This window comes from Zootoca vivipara, chromosome 4, assembly GCF_963506605.1.
Source record: "Zootoca vivipara chromosome 4, rZooViv1.1, whole genome shotgun sequence".
In the NCBI taxonomy this organism is placed as follows: Eukaryota; Metazoa; Chordata; class Lepidosauria; order Squamata; family Lacertidae; genus Zootoca; species Zootoca vivipara.
The window spans coordinates 95,820,356-95,844,063 of NC_083279.1; the positions used below are offsets into that span (position 1 = coordinate 95,820,356).

General features: G+C 45.9%; 1 protein-coding gene across 2 annotated transcripts in view; it reads right to left on the reverse strand.

Moving 5' to 3' along the window:
- Positions 1-19,108: 19,108 nt before the first annotated feature.
- The window catches only part of FCHSD2 (FCH and double SH3 domains 2), a 140,182-nt gene continuing 135,582 nt past the window's right edge, over positions 19,109-23,708 (reverse strand). Inside the window, exon 21 of one of the 2 annotated variants that reach the window (XM_035116186.2) lies at positions 19,109-22,776. In XM_035116186.2, the coding sequence (XP_034972077.1) occupies positions 22,696-22,776 (81 nt within the window). In that variant the 3' untranslated portion in view covers positions 19,109-22,695. The remainder of the gene's footprint in view (positions 22,777-23,708) is intronic. The other variant, XM_035116187.2, reaches the window with a different exon arrangement.

Genomic DNA, 23,708 nt, shown 5'->3' on the forward strand with positions numbered 1-23,708 from the left:
TTTATTAAAAGAAAATAAAAGCAGCAGAGTTTCTGCGTACAAAGCAAAGCAAAATAAATCCTTATTCTCTCTCTCTCTCTCTCTCTCTCCAACCATACGCAGCACTCCTACTCCTAACACCCACAAGAAACAACTGTGCTAGCATTCCTAGATAACAGAGTTCAGTGCTGGTCATTAACCAATCAGAGAGCTGTTGCCAGGCCAGGCAGACCTTGGCTTTCTGCCAAGAGTAAATTGACACTGCCTTGAGTTAATTGTATGAAGCAATTCCCATGAGAACCACTTATCAGAAACTGATGTGGGGATGGGGCGGAGACCCCCAATCTTGAGGAGCCGGGCCCTGCTGGGCCTCCCCACAGCAGAGGTGGGCTTCACAACCTCCTCCCGATACACATGATGTCACACATGTGATGTCACATGCACGCAACAAGTCCCCCCCCCAATTTTCGGCAGAACTTTGCCTCTCTGCTCCAGACAGAGGTTATTTCCTGTAAAGTGGGGCTTCCTGTTGGAGAGTAATAATAATAATAATAATAATAATAATAATAATAATAATAATAATGTTATTATTTATAGCCCACCCATCCGGCTGGGTTTCCCCAGCCACTCTGGGCAACTCCGTACAGAATATTAAAAGCAGAGTAAAACATCAAATATTAAAAACTTCCCTAAACAGGGTTGCCTTCAGATGTCTTCTAAAAGTCAGATACATTGATACCTCCAGTTACGAAAGGGATACCTAAGCAGAGGTACAACTGTAGTTGTTTATCTCCTTGACATCCAATGGGAGGGCATTTCACAGGGCGGGTGCCACCACCGAGAAGGCCCTCTGCCTGGTTCCCTGTAACTTCACTTCTCACAGGGAGGGAACTGCCAGAAGGCCCTCAGAGCTGGACCTCAGTGTCCAGGCAGAACGGTGGGGGTGGAGACGTTCCTTCAGGTATACTGGACATTGCACACACACACACACACAGAGAGAGAGAGAAAGAGAGAGAGAGAGATGGACAGTGCCTTCCTAAAAAAATGAAGATTTCCATTTATAACCCCCGTTTGGAGGGTAGAGAGTTAATAATGATAGCAAGAGTCCACCGGGCTCTTCTCATGTTCTTAAAAACAATGAATACAGTATATAGTAAATAAACGGCTGCTTTCCTTGGTTGTTGGTCGCAGCCGAAGCAAGAGAATAAGGTCAAGGAGGCAAAAACACAAAGTGCAGATAATTACAGGCTCGTATCCTGTCCCCGGCAAGGGCAAACAAGCAGAGCACAGTCCCCCCGTCAGACCTTCTTATCTGGACCACGCGAATATTCATGCGAGGCTGCCTTGATTTCTCGGCTGCCAAAGCAAAGACGGCTGCAACACAGAACCATCTTTGTTTGGTGAGAAAGAGGTCTTTGCAGAAAGCCGCGAGACGTGTAGTGGATTTTAGCAGTTTGAGCACATCCGGGAAGGCAGTTTGGGTGAGCAGATGCAAAGGAGGGAGGGCAGGATTCTTGCTTTCAGAGGAAGCAGCCCAAGCTCAGTTGGCAGGACACCTGCTTTGCATGCAGAAGGTCCCGGGGGTTCAATCCCCAACGGCACCATCTTCAACACAATTCCTCAACATCAACTTCGTTGGACTGGTCGTGTGGTTCGGATGCCTGATTATCGTCTTCCAAAGCAACTAACTCTATTTAAAGACACTCTCGAGGCAAATCTTAAAAAATGCACTTATAAGCACATAAAATGGGGAAACATGCCATTCACATTCACATTTCTCCTGATTTGTGTGGGAATGTTAGGGATGTGGATTAGGATATATTATTAGATAGATCCTATCCAAGCTTGTGTTATCAAGCTTCCAATATCAGCAGAGTGACATTCCCCTTTTGTGCGCAGCAAAACGTGAGCGTTAGGTTGGTTAGAACCTCTACAACAATATTATACTTCCTGGCAAATCCCCTTTGTCCCTCCTAAAAGAAATACACAACACAGTGTTCATAAAATAAGAGTTTACTTACAAGTTCATCCTGAGTTAACAGCATAATCTCAGAAAGGCAGGCTTACGTAGGAAAGTTACAAATATATACATCTGGAGTCTACTTAGTAGAGTAAGGCTCCATCTGGTCTCTCTCTTGGCAGCAGGCCGAGAGGGAGAACCATCTTAACTGGAGATTCTCTGGAGATGTGTTCCCATTGAAGAAGAGATGGCTAAGAGAGAGAATGGCTGCTGGCTAGGGGCTTTTATCTGCCAGCTAATCCATCTCATCTGCATGTCTGGAGGAACAGGAAACTGAACTTAGTCAGGTGTTCCCCCAGGTGAGTTCCTCTTAGTGGACACTCTAGGAACTGTTGTGACTTGTCTGCCCCAGTATTCCATCCCACAATTTGAACCTAATCAGGAACTCATCATACACTTTAGCTCTAAATAATTTAATTAGACAGCGCCTATATGATATCGAGCGACAGAATAATTTGTCCACGATAAGGAAATTTTCTCCACAGCATGATTATTTCCCACCTAGTCATTCTGATACGTTGCCACCCTATTTCCAAAATTTAACAGCTCCAAAATACTGGCACGCTTTCGCTTACGCAAGATTAAATATGCTGCGTAAATATATTTCGGTTTCAAAAAATTCCGCTGGATAAAACAGTTATGTCCATGTGGAGATGGCAGGCTTGTGCTTCTAGCTTGCACTCTTTATAAAGATCTGAGGAGTGAGGTTACTACCCCTCTACTACTATCCATGCCGGATCGCTCAACCACTGCTAGTGTGTCTTTTCTCCTAGCAGATCAAAAAAATTAGCAGGGGAAATTAGAATAAGGTTATTGATTATTGATGCAAACCTCCAGAATGTATTTTGTATAGTTTTGACCTCTACCTTCAGTACATTGTATTTTATTTTATTGCTATGCCTAAAGATTCTTCTGATTCTGATTCACTTTAGCTCTAATGATCACTGACTGTAACTTTTGCATCTCATTGCCATTCAACTCCCACCATGTGATTCTCTCCGCCCCCCCTTGGGATAAAGGCCAGCCAAGATTTAACTTCCTCCTGCATCTGACCAAAACATAGCTGCCAAGTTCTCCATTTTTTTAAGGGAAATTCCATTATGCTGAATAGGCTTCCTCGTGAGAAAAGGGAAAACTTGGCAGCTATGGACCAAAGTGGCCTTGCATGGGCGTACCCAGGATCAAAACTAGGGGGGGGCAAGGGGAGGGGCCAAGGCACGGAAGGGGAGGGGCCACAAAGTGGGCAGGAACGACGAACTCGCGCTCCGCCGGGCTGTGCCCCTCCCTAGAAGCAGGGCTGGTGGGCGGAGGCGGAGCCCAGCCCAGCGGAGCGCGAGTTCGGCGTTCCCGCCCACCGCGCCGCGCTCCCTGGTTCCCCGCCGCACTTTGCCTCGCCTGAGGTCGCGCCGGGGAGCTGGAGGGAGGGTGCGGCACGGCGCGGCGGGAATGGCGAACTCGCGCTCCGCCGGGCTGTGCTCCGCCTCTGCCCACCAGCCCTGCTTCTAGAGTAGGGCAGCTGCCCTAACTTGCCCCGTGGTGGGTACGCCCTTGTGGCCTTGAGTGCTTAAAAGCTTATTATGCTACCACCAATATGCTCATCTTTGAGATGGCACAAGACTCTTCTTAGCCTGTATTCTTCACAAGGGGATGACACAGCTGCCCTTCTGGAAATTAATGCAGCAACATCTGTCTTCCAGGCCGGACATCCCATCAGCGCCTTTTTAGTTTTTGCTAGCATTTCAGTTTATAACTTGTTCTGCTTTTTAAGCAACCTGCTTTTCCGCTTCCTCTTAAATCATGCGAACATTCAGCGGATGCTGACTCTTGACTATATATATGTGGCATGTCTTTTATTATTACTATTCCTTCTTGGAAACAATCTCATTTGGCAAAGGGCCCCTGCGTCTCAACGGCCAGGTTCCCTATCTGCCCAGACCATCTGCAGCAGAAAAGGTCCCTTCCGCAGAAAGACGAGGGGGTCATAATTCTTGCTGTTGCAACACAGATGCCAGCCTGCCTCTTGGCTCCAGAGGCAGCAGGTTCACTGGGGGAAAAAACTTGTACCAGTGTATACTCGACTAGACTTGGATTTTAGGAGGAATAAGGGATAGACGATTTGGCCTTGCCACCCCTCTAACCTCCAGTTTCTTCCCTGAATCTCCCAGTACATAGGAATACAGGGAGCTGTGCTTAGGGTCAGGAGCAAGCCAGCAATAAATCACAACGAGCAATGGGAGTTAACTCTTTATTAGTCAAAATGGTCTGAGCAGAAATGCCAGACCTAATGAGCACAGCAACTCATCTCCGGCAGGTCTTGCCCCCATGAAGCATGAATGTTTACACCACCCCACAGCTGCCCAAGTCCCCCCTCCTTTCCAGGGCTTCCCCCAAGCAATCAGAGACTATGTCTGCATGCAGCTAACTCCGTTCCGGATTTACGTATAAGCTAAACAAGCTATAGCTTAGGGCCCAACTCTCTTGGAGCCCCCCCCCCAAAAAAATTAAACCTGGATGTACATTTCCAAAATATAAGATGAAAAAAAAACCAAATAGAATAACATACAGCAACAGTGTTTTGTGTTGTGTAGGCTCTTAGGATGAAAGTCATGGCCCCCGCCTGCTAGTATGCTCCCTAAAATATCACTGGTTTGCTCATTTCTATATATAGGGTGCCTACATTCTGCATGGACTGGTTGCATGTATTGCAATTCAATATATATGTGTCAGGGGTTGTTACGGCTACTCCTGAGTAACGACCTTCCCCATACTTGTCTTTCAAAAGTCTTTATTGGACTCAGTGTAGTGAGCTGTCGGTTCATGGCTTCTCATTCCGTTTCAGAATCCGGCACTGCCCCTTTACGCGACTTTGACCAACTTAAAAGCCTCGGGACAGTGAATCTCCTCCCCTTTCTCCTCCTCCTTAATTCCGGTGCCGGGGGAAAGGGTCTACGATCCGTTTTTCCCCTGTCCCCCTTTTCCGCCTCTCTCTCTTCCCGCCTGTGGAGCAGGGGCTCTCCCATGCTGCCAGAGACCTGGCACTCTCTCTCCCCGTTTCCTGACTAGCCCCTTCAGACCCCACGCTTTCATGGCTGCTTAGGGACAAACTGCTCCTGATGAGAGGGGGAGGTTCTCTATAATCTCTCCCCCTTACAATATGTGATAAAATACATATTTTGTTATGTGCAAATGGCTTGAGATACCTATGAGGTCCGTAAATTACCATGTAGCATACATTCAACGCAAAAAAACAGAGAACATTTGTTTTTGGCAAAGGACAGCTGGACATATAAAGGGCCCCATTACCTACAAGGGGGGCTGGGGATGCAGGTGGCGCTGTGGGTTAAACCACAGAGCCTAGGGCTTGCTTGCTGATCAGAAGGTTGTCGTTTTGAATCCCTGTGACGGGGTGAGCTCCCATTGCTTGGTCCCAGCTCCTGCCAACCTAGCAGTTCGAAAGCACGCCTAAAAGTGCAAGTAGATCAATAGGTACCACTCTGGCGGGAAGGTAAACAGCGTTTCCATGCGCTGGATTTAGGTTTGATGAGGACCTAAGCTACTGAAGGTAAAGGGACCCCTGACCGACTCTGGGGTTGTGGCGCTCATCTCACGTTATTGGCCGAGGGAGCTGGTGTATAGCTTCCGAGTCATGTGGCCAGCATGACAAAGCCGCTTCTGACCTCCAGGTATAGGGTGGTAAAGGTAAAGGGGCCCCTGAGCATCAGGTCCAGTCATGTCCAACTCTGGGGTTGCGGCGCTTATCTCGCTCTATAGGTCGAGGGAGCTGGCGTTTGTCCGCAGACAGCTTCCGGGTCATGTGGCCAGCATGACAAAGCCTCTTTTGGCGAACCAGAGCAGCGCACGGAAACGCCGTTTACCTTCCCGCCAGAGCGGTCCCTATTTATCTACTTGCACTTTGATGTGCTTTCGAACTGCTAGGTTGGCAGGAGCTGGGACCGAGTAACAGGAGCTCACCCTGTAGCGGGGATTCGAACCGCCGACCTTCTGATCGGCAAGCCCTAGGCCTAGGCTCAGTGGTTTAACCCACAGCGCCACCCGCGTCCCTGAACCTAACATTGTATACAACACTAATGTCTCACAACAAATGAAACTGATCTGTAATAAAACGCAACTTGAAAAAAGAGACAATGCATGTATTTTTGTAAAGTAAGAAATCTTTTATAAAAATATATTTAAAAAGAATAAGAATGGAGTCGTCGTCATCCCCCCCCCCGCCCTACCTGGAGATGCTGGGTATTGAACCTGCAACCTCTTGTATGTAAAGTTGTAGCACTGGGAGGGGAATAGGGGCCCCTGGACAACTCTCAGCACCCTCAGCAAACTCCAACTCCCAGAGTTCTTTGGGGGAATATGAAATAAGCAAAAATCTGCCCTTATTCCCTTATGGGGTACACAAGAGCCCTTATTGGGTTCTCCATTGGTCGGAGAATGTAACAGAGGCCAACCAGAGAATTTTGAGAAGCAAAGCCTTTATTTTTGCTGTTGCAAAAGGGTTTTTCCCCTCACGCAGGAGAACAAGGAAGGCACCCAGAACAAAAGAGAACCTCCCCTTTTATCAGTTTTCCCCATCACCAAGAAACACCCCCAAGACATCATTCCTACATCACAGCTATGTAATCAATACCTCACAAAAAGGGAGGGTTCAAGATAGAAATCTGAGCACTTTTGACACCTCTCCTAGTCCTCCTCTCACCCCTCCCGGGTGTGAATTCCTAAACGCAAAGAGAAATTGACATTTTCGTAAGAGTTGATCACTGTCTTTTGTTCGGAGGAGTCTTCCATTGTGAATGAGATGGCTAGCAGTATGGCACCTTTGATGGGGAAATGTCCAGTTGGCAGAGCCTCCGGCTGACAGGATTATGGCTCCCAAATTGATAGTCATGTAGAAATGTGTGTGTGTGATTCAGTGGGGTGGAGAAAATTCCTACAACAAGATGGATATCACTTTAATTCTGGTCAGTTTGGGAGAGTCAAAATGGTTTTCAGGCCTGTCTTCCTGTACTGTTTGCTTGGTACATTTATGAACATTTATTATATATGTGTGACCTCAAAATTCTTATAACAAATCCATGATTCTTGAAATGGAATCCACCAACCGTTTGCCTCCTCACCAGTCCAGCAGCCACCGCTGTATCCACAGATGGAAAGGACCGCAGAAATCTGTTTGCTGTACTTCTTAACTGCCAGGGCCGGCTCTAGGGGTAGGCTGGGTGGCGCAGGGCGCCAGGGCGCCGGCCCAGCAGGGGGGCGTCGCACGGCAGAGCTGCGTGGAAGCCGTGTTGCGCCCTGCGCCCGCCCACCAGCCGTGACAAGAAACGGGGCAGCGCAGGGGCGCCAGAGCGATCTCCGCACCACGGCGCCAGGGCGCCTGACACGGCCCTGTTAACCGCCACTCAGCTGTCCTTGAAGGCAATAGCGCTCCCTGTTTTCCAGGCCTTGGGTTAACCCAGGCGAAGGCTAAATGCAGCTGCTTCATTAAAGTGTAAAGAGCGAAACAAATGCAGACTAAATCGCTCCTTGTTCTTTCTGTCTTCTTCCTTTCCTGTGTTTACACACCCGTCACTTCAATAATTTGGTGGTGCATTAAAATTAAAAAGAAAAAGAAAAAACAACCTCTTTAGAGTGACATGCCGCTGGGAAAGCAAATCTCTTGTTTACAAAAAGACAGCAACATCTCCCCTGTTTGTACCTGGATCCTTCCCCCAGCATCGTGGAGATCAACAATACTGTCATTCTATTTGCATGCTGCCTTTCCAATGTTAAAACTATTGGTGGCAAGGCGGAGGGTGGGGTGGGGTGGGGTTGATAGGCAAAAAAGGAGATGTCCTGGTTGCATGTTCAGACCTTTAAACCTCCCCCTTAAATAAATGCACACAATACTCAATTTTTTGGTTTGGTTTTTGGCAGAATTTAGGCCACAGCTTTATTGATTGCAGGAAGTGAGTGGTTGCATAGGCTCTGGTTCGACTAGCTCCCTGCACCGTTGCAGGTAGCGTTGACCCAGGGCTCTACCATAGGTCAGCCTCGGGTGAACATCTGGAATGGCAGAAAGCTGGGGACATGCTATGTCCCCCACCCAGATGTCCCCTTGGACTCAGGCACAGGCACAACCCCTCACAGGGTTGACCAAACCATTGAGTCCCTGGATTCCTTTAATGGAATACCCCTTCACATAGGGATGGCGAGAGTGTTCCCCCATCCCTATCACCTGAACCAGAGCCCATCCGCAACCTTACAAGTTGTGACGATTTGCTATGCGCCAGGCGAAACCCAAATGGCACCAGCCAATCAGCCAAGTAGGAAAAATTCCTGCCATGCCCCTGTCCCAACGACAGACGACACACGGCGGCATAGCAAGGTCAAGCGCAAGGATAAATTTTAACAGGGAGAAATGTAAAGTACTACACTTGGGCAAAAATAAAAGGCACAAATACAGGATGGGTGACACCTGGCTTGAGAGCAGTACATGTGAAAAGGATCTAGCAGTCTTGGTAGACCGCAAACTTGACATGAGTCAACAGTGTGATGCAGCAGCTAAAAAAGCCAATGCAATTCTGGGCTGCATCAATAGGAGTATAGCATCTAGATCAAGGGAAGTAATAGTACCACTGTATTCTGCTCTGGTCAGACCTCACCTGGAATACTGTGTCCAGTTCTGGGCACCACAGTTCAAGAAGGATACTGACAAGCTGGAACGTGTCCAGAAGAGGGCAACCAAAATGGTCAAAGGTCTGGAAACGATGCCTTATGAGGAATGGCTTAGGGAGCTGGGTATGTTTAGCCTGGAGAAGAGAAGGTTAAGGGGTGATATGATAGTCATGTTCAAATATATAAAAGGATGTCATATAGAGGAGGTAGAAAGGTTGTTTTCTGCTGCTCCAGAGAAGCGGACACGGAGCAATGGATTCAAACTACAAGAAAGAAGATTCCACCTAAACATTAGGAAGAACTTCCTGACAGTAAGAGCTGTCCGGCAGTGGAATTTGCTGCCAAGGAGTGTGGTGGAGTCTCCTTCTTTGGAGGTCTTTAAGCGGAGGCTTGAGAGCGATCTGTCAGGAATGCTTTGGTGGTGTTTCCTGCTTGGCAGGGGGTTGGACTGGATGTCCCTTGTGGTCTCTTCCAACTCTATGATTCTATGATTCTAAGCACTAAATATAGGGAGAGGTAGGCAGGTGTTCCAATGCACTGACCAAGAGAGAAAGCTCAGGGTCACGTGCATTGGCATATATAGGTCCCTTGATCCATTTGGCTAGCGTCCCATTGGTCAGATTAAACCCAGCATCAAGGGATCTACCAATCGGGTGTTGTGGCTATCCAATCGTACCCACCCACAACACAATGGTTTGGTTGCCAGGTCTCACCGCAACACGTGCCAATATGCTAGGATCCAAGTTTTGGGTGAGAGAACCCAGCAGAGATGTAAAATCACAAAATATGCAACAAAATGAAGCATGGAAATACAGGCTGTTAGACCTTTAAAATATGCCCAAGTACCTTCCAAAGTTCACTTATTCCCCTCCCACAGAAAAAGCCCGCACCTTTGCTAAGTTAAAAATTGATTTACTTACAAACACTTCAAAGGTCAGGTTCATGTGCTTTTCCATACATCAGTCAGAAAACACAGGCCGTAAAACTTGGCTTAGTTTATTGGTATAGAAACTCAAGAGTGGCTTGTGAAAGCCATGCAGTCTGAGCTGCAACCACCTGCTCAAAGCCTCCTCACATTCTGAACTTCTCTGGCAGACTGAAAGTATAACCATAGATATATATTTTTTATCTTCCTCCCAAGGTGAGGGGAAGTGACCTAGCCAAGCCTGGTAGGACAGCTTACTCTGTGGCATTAACCCCTTCATGCATTAATTAGATGTAAGCATGTTGGTTAGATGAGGCTGGTTATACCACAAAACCATGTCAAAGCAGCTTACAACATGAAAATAAATTGTTGTTGTTGTTGTTTAGTCGTTTAGTCGTGTCCGACTCTTCGTGACCCCATGGACCAGAGCACGCCAGGCACTCCTGTCTTGCACTGCCTCCCGCAGTTTGGTCAAACTCATGTTCGTAGCTTCGAGAACACTGTCCAACCATCTCGTCCTCTGTCGTCCCCTTCTCCTAGTGCCCTCAATCTTTCCCAACATCAGGGTCTTTTCCAAGGATTCTTCTCTTCTCATGAGGTGGCCAAAGTATTGGAGCCTCAGCTTCATGATCTGTCCTTCCAGTGAGCACTCAGGGCTGATTTCCTTCAGAATGGATAGGTTTGATCTTCTTGCAGTCCATGGGACTCTCAAAAGTCTCCTCCAGCACCATAATTCAAAAGCATCAATTCTTCGGTGATCAGCCTTCGTTATGGTCCAGCTCTCACTTCCATACATCACTACTGAGAAAACCATAGCTTTAACTATACGGACCTTTGTAGGCAAGGTGATGTCTCTGCTTTTTAAGATGCTGTCTAGGTTTGTCATTGCTTTTTCCCCAAGAAGCAGGCGTCTTTTAATTTCGTGACTGCTGTCACCATCTGCAGTGATCAAGGAGCCCAAGAAAGTAAAATCTTTCACTGCCTCCATTTCTTCCCCTTCTATTTGCCAGGAGGTGATGGGACCAGTGGCCATGATCTTGGTTTTTTTGATGTTGAGCTTCAGACCATATTTTGCGCTCTCCTCTTTCACCCTCATTAAAAGGTTCTTTAATTCCTCCTCACTTTCTGCCATCAAGGTTGTGTCATCTGCATAGCTGAGGTTGTTGATATTTCTTCCGGCAATCTAAATTCCGGCTTGGGATTCATCTAGTCCAGCCTTTCTCATGATGAATTCTGCATATAAGTTAAATAAGCAGGGAGACAATATACAACCTTGTCGTACTCCTTTCCCAATTTTGAACCACTCAGTTGTTCCATATCCAGTTCTAACTGTAGCTTCTTGTCCCACATAGAGATTTCTCAGGAGACAGATGAGGTGATCAGGCACTCCCATTTCTTTAAGAACTTGCCATAGTTTGCTGTGGTCGACACAGTCAAAGGCTTTTGCATAGTCAATGAAGCAGAAGTAGACGTTTTTCTGGAACTCTCTAGCTTTCTCCATAATCCAGCGCATGTTTGCTATTTGGTCTCTGGTTCCTCTGCCCTTTCGAAATCCAGCTTGCACTTCTGGGAGTTCTCGGTCCACATACTGCCTAAGCCTGCCTTGTAGAATTTTAAGCATAACCTTGCTAGCGTGTGAAATGAGCGCAATTGTGCGGTAGTTGGAGCATTCTTTGGCACTGCCCTTCTTTGGGATTGGGATGTAGACTGATATTCTCCAATCCTCTGGCCATTGCTGAGTTTTCCAAACTTGCTGGCATATTGGGTGTAGCACCTTAACAGCATAATCTTTTAAATGAAAATAAACTACACAATTACAAAAGTAGTCGTAAAAAAATTGGTAAAACACATCCAAAAGTACACAAAATCGAACAATTTCCACATAAATCATAATATCTAAAAATAAATATTCCAAAAAATCATGATTTTTGTATACTACTTAGATATTTTTTAATAGTAAGTGGCTCAGAAATGCAGACACAGACACACACAGAGATAGTTATTTGCTGCCCAATTAATTGGAGGTACCTTTCAAAATATTTATTTTTTGAAATAGATCAGTTTTAATTTTAAAATCAACCGGTTAATTGATTAAACATTGCAGCAGTAGTTGGTGTTTTTTTAAAAGAAAAACCATGATTTAATTGGGGATCAAATTGACCCCAACCTCAAATTTATAAAGTGCTTTCTATTGATCCTGCGAGTGCTCACTACTTTTTGGTCTCCTGTAATGGAGGGCATTTGAGTAAAGCAAATCATTTTACGGTAAATAAATAGCCAACTTTGCATTTGGTAATGCAAAAGTAATTCTTGGGAGGCAGCAATTTAGCATTTCGGACCACAGGCATTAATCACGCGCTGTTAGCACGCCTGTTTTCTTTTGGTTTATAACGCTCTTCGTTGTTCCAGCCCTTCTGGGGTTTGTAAAAGCTCCAGAAATAGCTCTGAGGACGGACTCTGAAGCCTTCCACAGCTTGTGGGAACAAGGTGAGTTCTTGCCCTTTCGAGGTCTTTTGTCCTCCAGACTTTGAGCATTAAAAAAAGAGAAGAAGTTCCTCTTCAGCAAAATAGCAGCAGTCAAATAATTTGGGTTTTGCTGGCTGTTCTTTGGGTGGATTTTTCCATTTTTTCATAGAGGTGTTTGGAAATAGCTTTGTGAATGCAGAACTAGCGTGATGCCACAGGCAGATTATTCAGCATTGCAGCACCTAAGCACTTCTTAGGGTGTCAGGAGTATGGGCAGGAGACAGGCTCTGGGGCTTGTAGTGCTTTGCAGGACTGGGTCCTGCCTCAGCTTGTGCTGGAGAAGCAAGGAGTGGCCACACAGGTGAAGACCTCAGCTTGTGCTGGAGAGGCAAGGAGTGGTCACTCAGGTGAGGCCACCTGATACCTCACTGCACCTGGTGGCAGGAGCTGGGAGGGATAAAAGCTCAGCATTTCCCTTCAGCTCTTTGCCACAGCAACGCTATCCCTGCCTGGTTGTCTCTGGCCTCTTGCTCCTTGGACCCTCGCCTTGCCGACACCTTGGACCTTTGCCTTGCCGACGCCTTGCTCCTTGACTCCCAGACCTTCGCCTCCGCCTTGCTCCTTGACCCTGCGACTGCCTGCTGCTGGACCCTCAGCCCTGCACCTGTTCTTGCTTCTACCTCACCATCTTGCCTCTAGTCCTGACGTCCTCAGTCAGGGCTTCACTCGCCTGCTGACCGGACCGTAACATAGGGGCTGCCACAGACAAGGCCCTCTCCTGCCCCAAGCAGGCTGCAGCTTCTGAATCTAATGGAACTAACTACAGTGGAACCTCGGTTTATGAACACCTTGGTTTACGAATTTTCGGGTTTACGAACGCCGTGGACCCGCCTGGAAGGGATTAATCCACTTTCCATTGCTTTCAATGGGAAAGTTCGCTTCAGTTTATGAACGCTTCAGTTTATGAACAGACGTCCAGAACCAATTGTGTTCATAAACCGAGGTACCACTGTACTAATCTCTAATCTCTTGTGGCCCTTGTGGTCTCTTCCAATCCTATGATTCTATGATTCCAGATTTCCCACCATCCCCTCCATGGGACATTGTCAACACAATGGCAATACATCCAATTGAAACATATGTTGGAAAGGCACTTTGGCCCTGATGCTGTAGCATCGGAAACACCCATGCTCCTACAGGATTTGATATCTTCAACAAAAACAAAAAACTCTACTACACTTGCACTATATAAAACCCTACTCAACAGGAAGAAATGTGATTTAGAATATGATAGATAAAAATGGAGTGAAGAGTTAGGGGTACAGATAGCAAAGGATATATGAGAGTCAAGTATAAAATCAACAGAAATAGCCTCTATGGATCTAAGACTAAGATTTATTCAACAGAAAATAATATTCAGAGCCCACTGGACTCCAGTAAAACTATATCAGAAGAAAATAACAAGTGCAGACAATTTGCTGGAGATGTGGGAGTAAAAATGTGAACTTAGCACATATGCTGATTAACTGCCCAATGATAAGATCATTTTGGTGCGAGGTGAGGATATTTATAGCAAGAGTAATAAAAAGAAATGGTTATTTAGGGGAACTGAATTTAATTCTAAATTATATTCTGGAAATGTGGGAGATTTCAAGGGGTCAAAAAAAATGGATGTACAGTGCTATATTAGGAGCAAAAAACTTGTTTTGATGAATTGTCAAATTGTGTTATTACTGATATTATGGTTTTTGTTGTACGTGTCTTTTGCGGTTGATGTTTGTATCGAAAAAAATGATTAAATAAATTGTAAGAAAAAAAATCCTTCAGTGGAGCAAATTTTTAATTGGACAGAATGCCTAATTCGTACGAGAGAACAGGCCTTTTCTGTGGTGGCTCCCGATGGTGGAATGCTCTTCCCTGCACCATCATTAAATGTATTTAGGCGCCAGGTGAAAACATTCCTCTTTGCCCAGGCCTATTATTAAATAATATGTGGCCTTTAAAGGGTGGGGGAATGGGCTGCTATTATGATGACTATTTTAATGTTAGGCTGTCTGTCAATCTGTATACTTTTTACTATGTTTTTATTATATTTTTATCATTGATGTTTTGTAATGTGTTTCTAATGTTGTACACTGCCCTGGGATCTTTTGCTTAAAGAGCAGCATATAAATTGAATGAATGAATACATACATACATAAATAAAAGTTTTAATAATTATTTTAACTGTGCGACGTGTTTTGTTTTATGTATCTTGCTTTGCAATGGCTGTGCAATCAAACAAATGACGGCCTCCTATCTCCCTAGGGAAGAGCATATGAACAGAATTTTAGGGGATTATAGCAAGTGTCTGTAAGGAAGGAACCCCACTTTTATTATTAAAGCAGACCCTTGTGAAAGTAAACTTCAGCCAGGGGAAAGAACGCCGCCTAAAATGGCATCTTTGCTTCTGTTAACCAAATAAAACATTTTCCCGCTTTTGCTTTTCTGAAAAATCAATACACTTGATGCCCGAGAATGAAATTAATCCTCGGGCTCAGAACAATTTTTTAATTGGATCCTTGCCATTGATTTTTACCTGGCTAGTTCAGAAGATTTTAGAAGAAGCAATTAATACTTGTTAAGGCTTGCATTTAGTCCTGGATGCCTCCTCCTCTTCCTCCTCCATTCCTCCCCCCTTGATTAATTAGCGCAAATTCTCCCTAATCAGCCAAAAATGTGTATCTGCACTGCGCTGCTCTGTTCCTACTGAAGTTTAACAAAGTTCAAACTGCTGGTGGGTGGTGCAGGAATAAAACTGCTAGCACATTTGCAAAGCTAAGCAGGTCCGGGATGGTTTCAGTTTGGCTGGCGGGCTGAATGTTGAGATCCCTGCCTTGCAAAGGGTTGTACTAACTAGAGCAGGGGTCAGCAAACTTTTTCAGCAGGGGGCCGGTCCACTGTCGCTCATACCTTGTGGGGGGCCAGACTATATTTTGAAGGGAAAAAAAGGAACAAATTCCTATGCCCCACAAATAACCCAGAGATGCATTTTAAATAAAAGGACACATCCTACTCATGTAAAAACACGCTGATTCCCGGACCATACGCGGGCAGGATTGAGAAGGCGATTGGGCTGGATCCGGCCCGCGGGGCTTAGTTTGCCTTTCCATCCATCCGTCAAAATGGTTCCTCTTCTCCCTCCCTCCTCTCCTGCAATGCAGAGGCTCGTTCACATTCTGTTCAGAGCTTTCAATCAGTTTTGTAATCCCCCCAATTCCTCTGGGTTTAACGCCTCAGGATAGGTAGGAGCAGCTCACCTTTGCAAGCACATCTTTAGCATCTCACGGATGCTGCTGTGTAGATAACAGGCAGAGATTTCTCTCTTTCACTCACACGGTGAGCTTGCAACGGCCTGAAAGATTAACACCCAACTTTGCCAGTTCCCACACTGCACAATTATGACCACGCAGGAACACCTCTCCCAGTGCTTATGGGGGGTCTGCCCCACACTCTGTGCTGCACCCCCCTCCACAGCCATTTTGGTCTCTTTACTCAGCTCATCAGTCCAGCTTTTCCACGTGTAACAACGCCTGGTTTGTACCTGTGCTATTTCAATGAGGATGTTGTTTAGTCGTTTAGTTGTGTCCGACTCTTCGTGACCCCATGGACCAGAGCACGCCAGGCACTCCTGTCTTCCACTGCCTCCCGCAGTTTGGTCAAACTCATGTTCGTAGCTTCGAGAACACTGTCCAACCACCTCGTCCTCTGTCGTCCCCTTCTCCTTGTGCCCTCCATCTTTCCCAACATCAGGGTCTTTTCCAAGGATTCTTCTCTTCTCATGAGGTGGCCAAAGCTTTAGGCGACAGGCAAAAATGTTCCTTTTAAACCAGGCCTTTGGTTGATTTGTTTGAGTCAGTCATACCTCAGTTTAAGTACGCTTCGGTTTGAGTACTTTCAGTTTAAGTACTCCAAGGACCAGTCTGGAACGGATTAATCCACTTTCCATTACTTTCAATGGGAAAGTTCGCTTCAGGTTAAGTACGCTTCAGGTTAAGTACGGACTTCCAGAACCAATTACACTCATACTTCAAGTTAAGTATGCTTCAGGTTGAGTACTCCACGGACCAGTCTGGAATGGATTAATCCACTTTCCATTATTTTCAGTGGGAAAGTTCGCTTCAGGTTAAGTACAGACTTCCGGAACCAATTGTGTACTTAAACCGAGGTACCACTGTACTATGTACCCTTTTAAAATGTGGCTCTTTTCGGGGTGTGTGTGTGTGTTATTGGGTTGTTGTTTTTATTCTGATTATATATGTTATTTTTTTCTGTGAACCGCCCTGAGACCTCCGGGTATAGGGTGGTATATAAACTCAATTAATAATAATAATAATATAATAATAATAATTTAAGGGGTAACCTGGAAAGTGGAAGTGTGGGTGGTGAATAGGTGTGGCCTGGGGAGGTCTCTAGATAGATAGATAGATAGATAGATAGACTAGATAGATGTCATGGGGTGGTTAGACACAGAGGAAGGGTGGGGGGGGGGAACCAGCTGGGAAACCCCCAAAGGAAGAAGGCTCAGAGCCCGGAGATTGGTGGTGGGACAATGATGAGTGGTCAGAGGGAAGAGGAGGCGTCAGAAGATGGAGAGGGAACAGGTCTCAGTGAGCTGGGCAAGCCTGCGGCAGAGGCAGAAGCCGAAGCAGGAGAGGAGGGAGGCCGAGAGACAGAGATGCTTCAGGCTGGTGAAGAGTCACGGGTGATCTCCCCTTCTTGCTGCAACCAGCTCCCTTCCCCACTTGTTGCCCAGAACCAGAAGAGGCATGAAGAGGGTGGAGGAGAGGTTGAGTGGATAGTCTCTGATTGCCTGGGGAAAGCCCTGGAGAGGAGGGGATGTAGGCAGCTGTCGGGAGGCGGGGACATTCAGTCTCCACAACCGTTTCATGGAATCATAGAATTGTAGTGTTGGAAGTAATTTCATTCTCTCATTGCTGTTGGATCTCGTGATCCACTGTTTACATTCCATAGTGATAGGAGTGTGGGAACGGAACTCAAGACACTGTACTTCCGTTCAATGTGCTTTGTACTCTCTTTTTGTTCTCCGCTTTCGGAGAGGACGTGTGAAGCTGCTGCTCACACTCTGTTGGTTGTTTTGATCTGCTGTAAATAAAGAAGCTTTCGCAATGCCAAATACATACCGCCTCACTTCTTTCATGGTACTCTGCTACTGCTAATAGTGTGCCCACAGCTCCACTGGGTGTGGGTCACTGGACACCTGTGTACAAGGAAAGGACGTACGCATAGATCTAACCCCCTGCAAGGCAGGAATCTCAGCTAAAGCATCCGTGACAGATGGAGAGGAGGTAGGGAGATGCTCTAGCTGAGATTCCTGCCTTGCAGGGGGGTTGGACAAATATCAGTGGTGTCCAAAACTTTTTTCAGAGGGCCAGATTTGATGAAGTGGAGGGCCGTGAAGGCCGACCAAAGTTATTGACCTTTTCTTAGGATTGATGTTGTTGAGCTTTTTCAACATTTTTACCCCAAAGTTGTCGAGCTTTTTTTAGGATTGAAGTTGTTGAGGTTTTTTTCCAACTCTCAAATTCTATGAGTGAAGCATTGTAATATTTAGGATGTACAGGTGAAACTTGGAAATTTAGAATATCGTTGAAAAGTGCATTTATTTTCATAATGCAACTGCTTTCTTTTGGAAATTCCACAGTAATAAAACAAATAGTTACAATAATACAAAAATAAACATCTCTATTACATTTCATTAATTACATTCCATTTATAAATGACCTGCCTAACGACAAATAATTACATTAACAACAAATAAAGGCTTGACATATCCTGCTTGGCATGTCATGCATCTATCTCATATATTGGTTTCACCTTTTAAGTTGCATTGCTGAAATAAATGCACTTTTGGGCAATATTCTAACTTTCCGAGTTTCACCTGTATATCAAACAAGGTTTGTGATGAAGTGGAAGAACTGGACATATGCTTTGGTTGAGGTTCCCCCCCCCCAGATGACCCTCAAGATGCTTTCCACCTCTACGACTCTTGATTGTATTGATCTGTAAGTCATCCCGAGAGCCAATGCAGCGCAGTCAAGGCAATACTGAACTGAGATGGGCCAAAGGTCTGATTCAGGATAAGACACCTGCAGACATTCAGGTTTATACTGTATAGTTCATAGAATCATAGAGTTGGAAGAGACCACGAGGGCCATCCAGTCCAACCCCCTGCCAAGCAGGAAACACCATCAAAGCATTCCTGACAGATGCCTGTCAAGCCTCTGCTTAAAGACCTCCAAAGAAGGAGACTCCACCACACTCCTTGGCAGCAAATTCCACTGCCGAACAGCTCTTACTGTCAGGAAGTTCTTCCTAATGTTTAGGTGGAATCTTCTTTCTTGTAGCTTGAATCCATTGCTCCATGTCCACTTCTCTGGAGCAGCAGAAAAAATCTTTCTCCTTCCTCCATATGACATCCTTTCATATATTTGAACATGGCTATCATATCACCCCTTAACCTTCTCTTCTCCAGGCTAAACATACCCAGCTCCCTAAGCCGTTCCTCATAAGGCATCGTTTCCAGGCCTTTGACCATTTTGGTTGCCCTCTTCTGGACACGTTCCAGCTTGTCAGTATCCTTCTTGAACTGTGGTGCCCAGAACTGGACACAGTACTCCAGGTGAGGTCTGACCAGAGCAGAATACAGTGGTACTATTACTTCCCTAGATCTAGATGCTATACTCCTATTGATGCAGCCCAGAATTGCATTGGCTTTTTTAGCTGCTGCATCACACTGCTGACTCATGTCAAGTTTGTGGTCTACCGAGACTCCTAGATCCTTTTCACATGTACTGCTCTCAAGCCAGGTGTCACCCATCCTGTATTTGTGCCTTTCATTTTTTTTGCCCAAGTGTAGTACCTTACATTTCTCCTTGTTAAAATTCATCTTGTTTGCTTTGGCCCAGTTGTCTAATCTGTTAAGGTCATTTTGAAGTGTGATCCTGTCCTCTGGGGTATTAGCCACCCCTCCCAATTTGGTGTCATCTGCAAACTTGCTCAGGATGCCCTCAAGCCCATCATCCAAGTCATTGATAAAGATGTTGAATAAGACTGGGCCCAAGACAGAACCCTGTGGCACCCCACTAATCACTACTCTCCAGGATGAGGAGGAGCCATTTATGAGCACCCTTTGGGTTCGGTCAGTCAGCCAGTTACAAATCCACTGAATGGTAGCATTGTCTAGCCCACATTTTACCAGCTTCTTTACAAGAATATCATGGGGCACCTTGTCAAAAGCCTTGCTGAAATCAAGATAGGCTACATCCACAGCATTCCCTTCATCTACCAGGCTTGTAATTCTGTCAAAAAAATGAGATCAGATTAGTCTGATATGACTTATTTTTCAGAAACCCATGCTGATTTTTAGTGATCACAGAGTTTCTTTCTAGGTGCTCACAGACTGTGTGCTTAATGATCTGCTCTAGAATCTTTCCTGGTATTGATGTCAGGCTGACTGGGCGGTAATTGTTTGGGTCCTCTCTTTCCCCCTTTTTGAAAATAGGGACAACATTTGCCCTCCTCCAGTCTGCTGGAACTTTATAAAAGTTAAATCCCTTTATAAAAAAAGTGCTCCACTTGTCCAAGAAGCTTGATGAAAAGCAATGCCTCAGTATTCAATATGCACTAAGTCACGGCCCATGATTTAAAGCCACTTTTTATTATTCAACATTTTATACATAATAAATACAAAGTTTTACAGCCAATATAAAGAAAGCATTCAAAGTTCTGCTTTCAAGTGTACTGTCAGTGTACACAGTGATATGTTCTATTGCATGCCCTGTATGAAGTTTAAAAAGGAGGTGTATTTTTACAACTTTTATTTTTTAAATAAAAATTAGCAGCTCTTACAGAAAATATTTTTAAAATATAACTAAGAAGATTTTTTTTTAAATAACACTTTCTGAATTTTGAGAGTCTGGGTAACACACACACAAAAAAAAATATGCGGGAAACTGGCCAACCAAATGGAACATGTTGATATTATTGGCAACGTTTTTCCATGAAGCATTTTAAAATGTTTGCAGTACAGCTCTTTAAAAAAATGGATTTGGGTTGTTGTTGTTTTAAAAAAACTTAAGAATAAGTTTGATAAACATTTTTAAAAAGACCTCAAACAGATCAACAGGACAGAATTAGCACCCCCCCTGCAACCCCTGTGAAAAAATCTTCACAGGAAATCTGCCAGATATTTGGCAATTGCTGCAGAAGGCGCTATTATACTTCAAACAGCTCTTCCCTTGCTCAGGACAACCAAACGAATGGGGGGGGGGGAATTGGCAAAAACAGTCATATGTCCAGAGACCCAGCCAAGATTATTTGTGCAAAGTTTTAAAGATGAAAATCCTGTCAAATGATATCACGAAATGCAGCCACGGAATTAAAAAAGAAAAAGGGGAAAAAAGGAAGATGTACTCCATTAGGCAACAAAGTGCGGAAACGGATTCTAGGTTTTACTTGCTTTGCAGGGGGCCGGGGGGGGGGGGTTGTTTGGAGAATGAACATACAAGAGCTCTTTCGATAGGACTGACGTTTCAGCTCCAATAACATTTCTGTAGGTGGTTTTTTAAAATATATATTCCAGCCCTTTGGTTGGAAACTACTTGGGACGGAATTTGATTTAAATGGTTGCCGCTTCTTCCTTTTCCCTCTTGAGTATTGCCTCATGGAGACTAATTTCACCCGAAATACATTTCCTCCCCCCCCCCCCCATTTGACTGTCATTCATGTTCAACTACAAAACGACTGGCTCTCTTGAAAGTTGCAAGCGGCTTTTCGCTCAGAGAAAACGGGGTTTGAAAGGGGGCCTCCCCGCTGCCCCCCTCGAGAGCATCTGCTACTTTCCGCTCTCCACCCTCAAAAGTGGGGAGAGGGACTGGCAAGACCCCAGGGCTGGCTTTCTGAGCTCAATTCGGGGAGGGGGGGCATGGTTGCCATTCCCCTGCCCCTAGTCCCAAGTACGGGGAGAGAGAGAGAGGCAAGACAGAGGCCTTGTCAATTTCTTTTGACCGGTGCCATTTCCTCTGCCAAGCAGGCTTTTCAAATTTTTGCAGAGCTGGGGGGGGGGGCGGGAATTAGTCGAAAGCCTTTTGGAACAGAGGCGATAGCTGGACAAGCAAAACAAGTGCTACACGCGGGAGGCGGCAACGGTGCCCTTGTGCCTCTTTCAACGCCGTTGGGGGGTGAGGAGGAGAAATCAAAGGACTGTCCGCCTCCAGACGCCGCCCCCCCCGGGTCTGAGGCTGGCTGTTGGGCTTCGCGCGGAGTTCTGAGCTAGCACTACCCAACGCTAAAGCTAGACACCACACGTCAATATTCTAAACATTTAAACTTCTTAACTCTAGCCGGATGTTCCAGTGTCCAAAATATACTGCTAATGTCAAGAGAGCAAACTACACAGCAATAACTGGGGCAAGAAGAGACACAAGTACAAAAGGAAGGGAGGGTGGGGGGTTTGGGTGGGGGGGAAACCCTCTCAGAGAGGAAATGAACAGCTACTTCCAGCTCTACGATGAGAATCCTGCTTATTCAGTTTTATCCTAAGAAAAACATGTTGTTGCTACTAAGTCAGCATTTCTGTAGTAGATACTCTATTACTAAATGCACTGCATAAATATCAATACAAAAGGAACGTTTAGCACTCGGGTTTTGCGGTTAATTACGAAAAGAGGTGCGCGCGGAAGTAATTAACCCCAATAGGATCTGCAGTGCTTTTCTTTAGTTGTAGGGTTGGTTTTGTTTGTTTGTTTCATCTTTTGTTCAGGGAAGGGGAGAGAAAGAGAGAGGAAGAGAGGGAGAGAGAGAGGAGCCAGCCTCTCCTTTAACTTACACTTGTGTGCATCCCCTCCTCTATCCCATACATTCTGATTAATAAACCTAATCAGATAAGTAACGCTACTGTACTTGAATAGGAAAAAGATTTTTTTTTTGACACATTCCTATGGCAACAGTAATATACTGTACTAATGCACATGGTTTATGTATGCAAGACTATGGGCTGGCCTACACGTCCTACCTCTGCCTTGCAGAAATGTATTCCTGCGGTGTGACTTTCCGTTCCTGCCGCAGCCTGCAAGCACCGCTACCCCCCCATTTCCCTCTTCAAGAGGGATGCGGTGAGGAAGGCGACCTTAAATCGTGGTGCTACATACTGCAGCGGTTATGGGGAAGGGTCAACCTGCAGAACCGTTGCCGCAAGGGAAGCTGCGATCTGTAGACCGGCTGTAAGCTCTCAGAAGCCTCCACTGGAAACTGAGACGGCCAGCTTTTTCAGCTGCAAAGGCGTCCCCCTGCTTGCTTTTTGTGCTAAAGGAGTAAGGATGGCAGATACTGGTATATAAAGTGGAACCAAACAGCGACAAATTAAAAGGCACAAAATATTAATGACCGTGGGAAGAAGGGGCCACCACCACCACGTCAATGTCTCCGGAGAATCCTCCCGCTTCTCCTCAAGTCTTTAAAAAAAAGTCTCTTCCATCATCATCATCATCATGCAAAGGTGCCCAAGAATGAGAGCTGACCAAACACCGCCAACATTTGGCCCTGATTGTAGCACTACTGCGCAATTCGTCCCCGCTGGTCACACCAAGGTGATTTCAACATCCTCAATCTTCTCTGTCGGCCTACGGTGCTGGGTGGGAGGAGGAGGGGCAGCTCGCACCTGAAACAGTCAAAACTGAGCATGAGAAACCAACCACGGTCCTTATATGCATGCAGTTTAAGAACATAAGAGGAGCCTGCTGGATCAGGCCAATGGCCCACCTAGACCAGCATCCTGCTCTCACAGTGGCCGACCGGGTGCCTGCGGAAAACCTGCAAGAAGGCAAGCACAAGAGCTCTCTTCTCCCCTCCTGCAGTTTCCAGCAACTTGTATTCAGAAGCATCGCTGCCTCCGACTGTGGAGGCAGATCACAGCCATCATGGCTCTCAGCCATCAATAGCTCCCTCCACCACGAGCTGCCGGTGGTTGGGGTGCTCAGCAAAGATCTTGGTGGCTATCTCCCTATTTTACTGGAGGTGCACTTCCTTATTTACAGCAGCGGTGGCGAAGGGTAAAGTTACGAGATGGTTTGCCTATCGTGCCAGGAGAGCTAAATGGAGCCTCCATCTATTCAGTCTGCTTCTGAACATGAGATGCTGTGGCCATAGCAACAGGACTGCTGCTGCTGCTATGCCTTACTTGGGGGGGGGGGGCTTTTATGCAAGCAGGTAGCCGACCCAGCGTGCTGGGCTAGCTGGATCTGTGGCCTGACTTAGCGTGGCTCTGTTTAGGTTCTTCATGCATCTAATCCAGGCATCCCCAAACTTGGGCCCTCCAGATGCTTTGGACTACAATTCCCATCTTCCCCCTGAGCACTGGTCCTGCTAGCTAGGAATCATGGGAGTTGTAGGCCAAAACATCTGGAGGGCCGCAGTTTGGGGACGCCTGATCTAATGCCTTCCACATTTGGAGTGTGAAAGATTGGACAGCTCCTGGCATTGCATTGTGGAAGGAGGGTGATCCGCTACTCTCACCCCTGCTTGACTGCTCCAGCACAGCCTTGGTCGGGGGGGGGGGGGAAGGAAGAACATGGCCCTGCCATTATATGCCAC